We start from the raw sequence: 10,893 nt of genomic DNA on the forward strand, positions 1-10,893 counted from the left end.
CTATTTCTGACAAAAGGTTTAATTTGATAAATTATAACATAAAATATATTCAACAAACTCTAAACTACCCTACATTTGGATAAAATTTCAGTAATTTTCAAATTTTAATGTCACGATGTCCTAAAACAAATACTTGTTGGGTAAGAAAAAATATCACATACCTGAGGTGACTAAACAATCTCTTTTACAAGATTGTTCTATATAACAACTGCTGGCTTTAATTTGGCTGCACTATTCTTCAATCTTAAACTCAGAAATACCGGTAACTATGTACAATCCATTGCTCAAAGTAATTGCGATGGAGCATATAGAGTCTGCATCTTACTTATGCGTATTTTTGAAATCACTAGACAACAAGTGAATATTTTTGTTAAGCCTAGGGGAAACTAAAAAAAACCTAAACTGTTTTCGGTCAATACTCACTGTGTTGTTTCCTGTTAGCCAAATATCGTAAATTCCTGTTAAATTACATTATTTTGTCTACAACATGTATTTTAATTTGTTTACTCACCAAAAGCTACTTCTTACCTATTTTTAAGGTATAGCAATAAGCATTGGAAATACAAGTTTCCAAGAAACAATACAATTGCACGTTTTAGTTTTCGATTTCGAAAACATTTTGCAGCGTCCAACAAACTGTCGTTTTAAACATTTTATACATCATTTAACAAAATAATCAATAATGCTTTTCTGTCAAACATACCTGTTAATACATCAGCACAAATTCTTCGTAAACAAATATTCAGAAGGGTAAAACCATTCACGAAAACCACGGCTGGTACTGCATCTGTGTTAATGGCACCAGGATATGTTGGGGTGCAGCTGCACATTGAAGCGTCAGCACGACCCGGAAGTTCTGCTTGTCCTTGTTTTCTATGTGAAGACGTCCATTTGCTTACGTTTTCAATTCATGTAAATTTTAAAATATGAATCAGCGTTCCACGGTACAGGGCCAAATATTCTTTACCACTTATCTTTTATTTAATGCTAAATAATAATGGAAATCAATCCACAGATAGTTATTGCACAAAATAAGGCCATTTTTCCCATCATGTCTGCACTAGTCAAAGATCAGACTATACTAATCCCATTGTCCAGCTTTTGGCCCATGCCCCTGGAGCCTATGCCAATGCAAGTGAGTATCTAAATACTGCTTAAATGTTATGACAGTTTCTGATGCAATTACACTTTCAGACAGTGAGTTCCAGACTTGCACCACCCTCTGGTTGAAATATTTCTCCTCAACTCTCCTCATAGCCTTCCACCTCTTGTCTTAAGTACATTCCCTCTAATTTTATGCTTCTACTAGTGGAAAAAAATTGACCTTATTTATGTCCTCATAACCACATACACCTCTAACGAGTGTCCTCTCAGCCTTCGTTTCTCTGAGGAAAACAACCCCAGCCTATCCAATCTTTCCTCATAGCTCGGACTCTCCAGCCCATGCAGCAACCGGTAAAACTCCTCTATACATTCTCTCGTGCACTCACTTCTTTTCTATAACGTGATAAGCAGGACTGCATGCACACTCCATTTGTGGCCTAACCAGCATTTTATACAACTCCTGCATAACTTCCCTGCCTCGGTTAATAAAGCTAGTATTCCACAAGCCTTCTTAACCACCTTACCGACCTGCCCTGCTCCCTACAGAGATCTCGATTCTATTGAGTCTTCTCTGTATACTTAAAAAGGCAATTTGCCAACAAGATCCTTTATTAAAAACCCAATGTGGTGAAATCTGATCAACATTGACACCCTTGCCATTCTGTTCATTTCTAGTCATGGCTTTTTTTAAATTTTACATAGACATGATATTTGCTGACATCCTCAGCCAAATGTAGTATGGAAGGGTGAAAGAAGAGAGAAATAAATTATAGTTGATATTGTCATAAATGCTGAAGTAATTGACTGAAAAAAATCAATATGGTGTTCATAATAATCATAAGTCATAAATTACGTATTAAGAAGGGATCCTGGCAATGACGCACTCTTTAACTAATTAAAAGCTCAAATTTACCACCTATAATTGGTAAAATTTAAATACCTAAACAGACAAGGGGACCAAAAAAAATTCAAAGGAGGATGAAGAAATCCTAAAATCTACACAAAGGAACTTTTCCAAATCAGTTATTTTCCAGTCCAAATGGAAAAGGAGACCAGATGCAATCCAGCTTATGGGAGTGAAGCCAGAGAAGTGCAAGGTTTTTTTTAGCTGGACAGCAACGTGGTAACAATGATCAAGATATCATCAGCTTTAATGTGGTTACAGAAAGGGACAAGAAAAATCCAAACCAAAATATCGAACCAGCAAAAGCCAATTTTGGTAATTTCAGATAAATCTAGTACAACCTGAATCAAAAAGAAGTTCAGCTGTAAATGAGAATGACAGTCGGAAGTAGTTTGGGTACCAAGGCCCACGGCATTCACACAAGAAGGAAGATGGATCATCCAAAGTTTCAGCTTCCTGGATGTCAGACAAAGAGAGATTAAACCAAAACCATAAAAGATGGCTTATGTCAAAAGTCAGGCACAGAGCATACTCAAATCCAGGCTGAATACAGTTATTTTTAAAACAGAATACACGAGATGAGGAAATGACTGGCTAGGCCAGCATTTATTGCTCATCCCGGATTGCTCAGAGTGAACCACATTGCTGTGGGTCTGCAGTCACATGTAAGCCAAACCAGATAAGAATGGGAGTTTCCTTCCCTAAAGGACATTTGTGAACCAGATGGATTTTTCTGACAATTGACAATGGATTCAATGTCATCTTTAGACTCTTAATTCCAGATTTTTATTGAATTCAAATTCCACCATCTGCCATAGTGGCAGGGGAACTGTAGGGAAAGGGATAGAAGAAGGTTAAGAAAGAATGAAAAACAAACACAACATCAGAAATTGGAGCAGGAGCAGACTATTCTGCCCCTCAAACTTGCTCCTGCCGGGCAATAAATGGCCTTAACTCCACTTTTCTGTATATCCTCCATAATTCCCTCATACATCAGCCCAACACCCGATTCAAAATATTCAATGACCCAAACTCCACTGCTCTCTAAAAGAGAGAATTCTAAACACTAACCACATTCCAAGAAAATAAATTCTTCTTTACAAATCTCTCAATATTACAAACCTCAGCAGGAGTATTGTGTACAATTCTGGACATGCTATTTTAGAATGGATGTAAAGGTTTTGGGGGTTGGGGGAGGGGGTGGGAGGGGGGTGGTTGGTGCACAGAGATGGCTAACCAGAGTAATACAAGTGATAATGATGTTCAGTTTTGTAGAGAGACTGGAACAGGTAGCTTTTGCTGTACTTGGAGCAGAAAAAGTGAAGTGGAAACCTAATGTACGTATTATGAATGGTTTTAAGTAAAGAGAAACTGTTTCCTCTGGTAACCAATGGTCAGGGACTTAAATAATGGGCAACAGTTTGGGGGAAATGTAAGGAGGAATATTTTCATGAAAAGAGCTGTTAAGATCTGAATCACACTGCCTGGAAGGGTGATGGAATCAGTTTTTGTGGAATCATTCAAAGGAGTGTGTAATTGAAGATAATTCATTTGCAGTGTTACAGAGGAAATGGTTGAGTTTGGGAACAACTCTTTCAAAGTGTTGATATCAGCATGAAATGCTGAAAGGCCTCTTTCTTTGCTGAAGTATTGGATGGTTTGACAGCTAATTTTACATTCAGATGCTTTTGACCTTGTAACTGAAGCCAGTAAGAAAATGATTCAGTGCCACAATATGCACAATACACCACAGCAAAAGATTTCACGAGTTACTTTGTTCTAATACATGCCAAAGTGATGTGTGATATTTTATCATGGAGCACCGGTTTAAGATGACTAAAAAAAAATTGAATTAAATGTTGTTTAAAATGTTTTGTTTTCATCAGTTGAAGATGGTTTGATGCTGTAAAATTAAATGAAAACTTTCACAGTTCAAGAATTTGATGTCAAAATGGAGCCCTCATAAATCAGGGTTTAGTATTGGTAGATATATAGTAAGACTTCCTTTAGTTTACTATGGTAACTTGCCACAGCCCCAATTCTACAACAAGATGCCATTTTGTTCACTTTACTCATCAACCACCCAGAGATCTTTTTGCTGATTGGTGACAACAGTAACAGTTTTGTGTTGTAGGCACAACATTCAGTATTTCAGACGCCAACCATGATTCGCGCGCATCTGAAATACTGCACTTGTACACTCTTCTAATTGATGACCAAATTGACATCTGATCAAATCTATTCGATTCATACAGTACTTAGATCATACAATACTATCACTGGCTACTATCAAGTAATATATTAGACTTTTGAATTAGAATTTGTTTGGTTTGCTTGAAAATCAAGTACTTTACCTAACTGTCCATTTATCAAGTAGCCCCAATATGTACAAAAGACAAATGAGTGTAATGCGTCAGTGTTATTTCAATGGCCCTAGATTCAGCTCATGCTCAGAGATTTGGGCACATTGTCTCCACTGTCACTTTAATATTTTATCAACATGTGTTCGACTGCCACAGGTGCCATCTTTCTGATAAGATATTAAAGCAAATCCCAACCACCTGCCCAGTGGAATCCCATGGAATTATTTGAGAAAGTGAAGGAAGTTCTCCCAGTGTTCTAGCCAGTAGTTAACACCACAACCAACACCAACAGAATCGAATGATTGATCTTTTATCCCATTCCTATTTGTGGGAACTTTCTGCATGTAAACTGGCTGCTGACTGGTTCTGACAATAACAACTTTAAAATTCACCCATTCATTGGCTGTGAAGCAATCCAGAAAATGTGAAAGGCATTACGTGAATGCAGATGCTTATTGTGTTAAATTACTGTGCATTATTTTAACAAAGTTATTGCAACTTCTTGAAAATAGATTCATGATGTTATATCAAAACTCTGTGCACTATTCTAACATTGGACTTATGCTGACAATACAAGAAATTTCACCGCCCAAATGTTTTTAAAATGTACGACAGAGATAAATGTCAATCTGTCAATATGTCAATCTATTTAGCACTTGTCAGAAGCAGACACTTATTGAATTTTGCTTGGTTAGTTAATCTGCATGTTGAGAAAATTAAAAAGGACATTTAGTTCTTAAAGATTTAATGAACAATATTTTCCATGCTTACGCATTTTTGCGTATGAAGTCTACTGCAGTAATGACTAAGTATTTTTAAACTGTTGATTGAATCATTATATTTCTGGTTACTTCAGCAGATGTCAAATTTGGCAGAAGAGCTATGGAAACCTTGTTAAGATTTTCTAGTGTTTGTGTAGTTTTGTCATAGAACACACCATTTTAAGATGTTTTAAAATTAATAGCTGCATTAATCATGAACAAACCCTTTATACAGAAGCACAAATCTGCATGCAAGAACACTTGATTAGGATGTTGGGCCTTTGTGACATAGTTGTGGGAAAGGTGCCCTTTTCGATTCTCCATAGCACTATCCTTGTATGCCAACTTTTCAGTACCCCCTGGAAGGACTAGAAACAGGCGCAAGTGACATAGTGAACAAGACCATCAATGGTGAGATAGTCTTCTGTTGCTTTGTAATTAAACATACCTTAATAGTAGATGGCACAGCTATGTATCCATTTATCTACAGAAGTGGTGCCTGTTGGCAGCAGTTAAGGGCAATGTGACTATGTATACAACTGGTGGCATCTTGATGGTCAATCAGGCTTTGCTGCGCCAATCACTCTAGCATGTCTTCCTCCACCTAATGCAAGTATGGTGCTTCTGAATAAACTCATACCATTATAACTATAAAACTAACTCCATGATGACGTAGGAACAACAATATGTCCAGGTCAAGATGGTGTAGAACATGTGGTGATGTCCCTACAGATTTTCTCCTTTGATATTTTTTGGTGCTTAAGATTGCTGGGAGAGTTGCTGTAGTAGCTCCAGCAGAGTGGGTAAATAGTGGAGTAGGTGCTGCAATGGTGCTGAAAGGGAGTGGATAATATGGATTGCTGGATACCAGTACTAATGCACAAAATATCAGAACCTGGTGTTATCTAATTTTGTTAAAGATTTCCCACTATTCCCATCCCATCTAAATTTTCATTAAAATGTACTAAGTCTGTCCATATAAATTATATTATCTTCATGATATTGGTACAAAATGGCTAAACTAAGCACACTTGTACAGATTTACAGTGGGGGCTATGCTTGTTCTACAGTAACTAGGTAGAACGTTATAGATGATTGTCTCAAAAGCTGGACTATTATGTTAAATTGTTGTCTATATGTTAGCTCCATAACGGTAGGCTTAATCTTTTCTCCCTTTGTGTTTCTTTTCCGCAATGTGCATCTTATGTGGGGGTTCAAACAAAACAGTGAATGGAAACATTGTGATCTAAGAGGGTTACAGCTCATTGTTCAAGAGTCAATACAGAGATATTGTAAACATACACCGCGTGTAGAAAGTCAGTCTCATCAGATAAGCTACTTCAGCTTTCTGATTAGTAAAGTGATCTTGAGAAGAGCATGTATTTATGAAGTCTGGACCGGGGAATCCCTGGAGGAATCCAGGAGCTAAACAGATGCTTCCTTTCATGTTAGGTCAATTGACACTATTTTTTTCTGCACTCTAATACATGGAAGGAAATCTGCATTTTTCATTTGTCAGTGTGAGTACTGTCATTGCCGACTAGATCAATGCTTTTCATGTGCTGTGATTAGAAATGATTTGTGCATGTCAAGCAACATCTAATGCTCAACAAGAGTAAATCATTCAGAGGCTAATTTACTGTATTGTGTATGCTGCTCTACTTTGCTGGTTTTCTGCTGGTAACCATTCCGGGGACAAGCAACATAAACAAGTCTCTGCTGCTGCTACTATCATTGCTACTATCAGTGCAGGTGTTACAGCAGCAGAGGACAGAGATCCCAGTACCACATCTGACACTGACAGTAACTCAACGCAGACTGCACTTGGAGCAACAGTAGCTTTTGCCACAACAATGAAAGTAATGAAACTGTTTATAACTGTTCGCCTGTTGGGACTGTCTCTAGTCACTGGCATCAGCAACTGACTGTGATAGTTAATTGACAATGGGCAAGAAGAACATTTATTATGCAATTTTAGTATATTATCCTGAAATATCGACACTTGTCTCTGAAATTCCTAAGAACTGTGCTTACTAGTGCCCTCTTGCTGATACTGTCAAAGGATGAGAGCCTTGTAGGAAGGCACATAATTAATGTGGTATGTGGGTACATTAACTGCTATGGGAAGAAGCCCTATTAGGATACAGTATTGTCCAAGTAGCCTTGATCCTCCCCTACCTGCCCCTTTCTCAGCGCCTTTAGCAAAGTGGCTAATCAGCAAAAATTAAATCATGCTTACTTTGGGCTTCAGGCTAGGTATATTTAGCAGGTGTAACAGCATCTGGAGAAAAACATGAGTTAACATTTCAGATTGAAAAGCCATCAACCTGAAACACCTACATCTCTTTTCACAGATGCTGCTAGACCTCATATACATCCAACACTTTCTGCTTTAATTTCAGATCTCCAGCCTCACCAGTATTTTGTTTCGAAATAAAAACAAATTAACTGCTCACTCAGTCATCACAAGGCAGATGCTGCATTCGCCTACATAGGAGTCATAGCAATTCTTTATACAGATGTTTCTGAGAGATATGATAATTTGTAACATTTACTTACTTTTCTTTTCTCTTTGCAAGTTAAATCCTAATGTACCATGCTAAATTACTTCAAGTTTTTGAGTTTGAGATGGAGCCGTGATTCTTTAATTCACTAACGGACTGTGGGAGTCAGACATTTATTATCAATTCCTGTTTGGGCTCAGCATTCCGCGACTTTTGCATTTAATGTATTTACACTCTATTTGCTAAACCAATGGGCCCAACAGAAACTCCAAGGTGCATTTGAAGTAGGGACGTGTGTTGTGTATGAAACTCAGAAGAAGTTTCAGCCTGTTTGTTGGTTTTTATCACAACATCATGAGAGGCATTTTTAAAGGTCCACATCAGAGTTCCTTAACTGGGACTTGTAAAGGAACAATTCAAGTATGGAATCTGGAGTAGATTGAAGCAGCAAAGAAAAGAAGTGTTATTGTTGATTTAAGACAGTCTTGGGCTGCACAAATATTGAATAATTCATCCTTTGATATGACACTGGGTACACAAAGGAGTAGGTCAGAGTTACTATTCCCCTGCAACAGGAAGAAGAAACCTGCTACTACAGTGGCTGAGGAATGAGCAGCAACTCAATACATGAAGACTTGTATGGCCTAACTGGATCAGCAAAGAGGAGTACAGTTGCACGTACATGGCCTTGCAGGTTCTGAATCTGTCTGGCACCGTAAAGAGGACGACAGACACTTCTATTTTTGCATTACTTACCTGCAATGTGTTGTTCTCCAGCAATTGGTCAGATGGTGCTGTGAGTGGTTGAAGGATATTGGTGAAAGGGGCCATGAGAATAGGGACTCCATTCACAAGTGTTTCCACTGCTTACCTATTGCCCTCCTCTCAGCTGGTCCCAAATACGCCTCAAGATCTGATAGAAAATCTGATGAAAATGTATTACTTCACATTATTTCCCAGTGTTGCCTATTCTTGCATGCTAGGTAGCAACCTGCCTTTTCAGCTACCAGTTGCCACAAGGACATGGACACGAATTAACATGGACTAATGGGGAGAGAATGTGCAATGGCTCACCTGTTGGTTACAAGACTATGTTATGTTAGTGAAATTGTGGTTGGGGCCAAGGTGGAGTAATGGAATGGGCAGAGAGTGACTGTTGGATGTGACAGCTACATCAGTTCAGTGGTAGAGATGAGCTAAGCCTTACAGCCATTATGTCTTCCCTGAGGCCCCAAGCAGCAACATGGGTCATAGGTGATGTACCTGGGCTGCCATCTTTGTTATCCTCTCATAAAGAAAGCATATGGAATGCTCTCCTTCATTGACAGAGGCATAGATTTCAAAAGAAGGGATATAATTAAGAAACTATATAAGATACTGGAGAGCTACAACTGGAGTACTATGTGCAGTTCTGGTCACCACATTACAGGAAGGACATAATTGCTGTGGAGAGAGAAAGTGCAGAGAAGATTTATTAGAATGCTGCCAAGGCTGGAGAATTGTAGCTACGCGAAGAGACTGGAGAGGTTGGGGATATTTTCCTTGAAACAGAGAAGGCTGAGGGGAGACATGATTAAGGTATACAAAATTATGAGAGGTAGAGATAGAGTAGACAGGAGGAACTTGTTTCCCTTGGCAGAAAGTTCAAAAACCAGGACTCAGATTCAAACTAAGTGGCAGAAGGATTAGAGGGGATGTAAGGAAAAACTTCTTTACATAGAGGGTGGGTGTCTGGAATTCGCTGTGATAAAAGCACAGATCCTAAACTGTTTTAGAAAGTACCTGCAACTGCACCTTATGTGATGTAAGCTGTGGGGTAGGGCTGTGTGCAGGAAGATGAGATCAGAAAAGGCATCTGGGTGTCTTTGGCTTGGCATGGACAAGATGGGCCAAATGTCCCCCTTCTGTGCTGTATCATTTCCACGGTTTCTATGATTTCTTCTTCATTGGATTGGTCCACAGACAATGGGTGGAAGTTTCCAAACTCCTGAACGATGTGAGCAATGGCAAGTCGCTTAGGAGAGTAAGGCAAGTTCAGAAAATAAAGAGATTCTCAACATCAAGAATAAAAAGTCCAATTCTGCAACCAAGTTTAGAAAGTGAGATGAGAATCTTGCTAGTGAGTGAATTGGAAGTTTACTTAGATGGACATGGTATGCAGGGAAATGGGAAAAAGGCAGGAGATTGGCACTGGTAATAGAGCAGGTTGCAGAATAATGGACCAAATGGAGATTCTGTGATTCTGGGGATGCTCACAGCATCTCTGCCTCTTCTTTTTACACTTTGCCACCTCATTCAGAACTTACAGGCTCACAGTATACAGTCTTGTCACTGACAGAGGGTGCCCCCAGGAGACTAGCACAGAATGACACAGGCTGCTGGACTGGGATTTGTCACTTGAAGGGGTGAGTGGCCATCAACGTGACAACTGCACTAAATTACTCTGCTAACAGTTGGTTCCAAGGATTGACTGGGGACATGTGCAGGATCTCACATTCACCAACACACAGATGTATCAAGGCTGTGGCTAATGCCATTTGTGCCTGATCACACACTTCATGGCACTGCAGCCAAGCAGTAGGCTTTGCCAACAGCTGGCTTTCTGCAGGTATTAGATGCTACAGGCAAGACACACACTGCATTGAGAGCATCATATCATAACATTACAGACATCTTCAACAGAAAAGGATTCTATTCCAGCAACATACAAGTCATCTGTGATGTTTGTGCCAGGTATCCAGAGAGGTGCTATGATGCCTATATCCTTCATTGACTAAATGCCTTAGAAGGATGGTTATTGGGAGACAAGGGCTACCTACAAAGCAACCATGGCTGGTTTCTCCATTACACAACCTCCTTGACTGAGCCTGAGTGTAGATACAATGCAACCCATTTTTCAAACCAAGCTAATTGTGAAGGGGAGGATAGGCTTGATGAAGATGAGATTTCAGTGCTTGGATCAGTTTGAGGGGCCTTGCATCCAGGCCAGACAGAGTGTGCTGGTAATCCTAGCACATTGAGCTCTATATAACTGGAGCAGATAAAGAGGGGAACTGATGGATGATGAAGAGCTGGGAGAGCAGCAGCAGCACTCTTCAAAGGAGGAAGATGAGCAGGAAGAACATCACCTTCACCATGATAGAGGACTGCAGCGTCATAAGCAACAAGCCACACAGGACTGAATAAAAGTGAACATCTTCAAACATTTTATCAGAGATAGTAGGAACTGCAGATGCTGGAGAATCTGAGATAACAAG

At 39.3% G+C, this 10,893-nt stretch overlaps 1 protein-coding gene across 4 annotated transcripts in view; it reads right to left on the reverse strand.

Annotated features, from left to right (window-relative positions):
• cd247 (CD247 molecule) overlaps positions 1-10,893 on the reverse strand; it is a 147,279-nt gene that overhangs the window by 44,193 nt on the left and 92,193 nt on the right. The window contains exon 1 of one of the 4 annotated variants that reach the window (XM_020518653.2): positions 704-888. The exons of the other annotated variants lie outside the window; for them this stretch is intronic. Coding sequence (XP_020374242.1) covers positions 704-830 — 127 coding nt within the window. The 5' untranslated portion in view covers positions 831-888. Of the gene's footprint in view, positions 1-703; positions 889-10,893 lie in introns of those variants that run through there. 4 annotated transcript variants of the gene reach the window in all.

The sequence above is a fragment of the Rhincodon typus genome, chromosome 11, assembly GCF_021869965.1.
Source record: "Rhincodon typus isolate 14 chromosome 11, sRhiTyp1.1, whole genome shotgun sequence".
NCBI lineage: Eukaryota > Metazoa > Chordata > Chondrichthyes > Orectolobiformes > Rhincodontidae > Rhincodon > Rhincodon typus.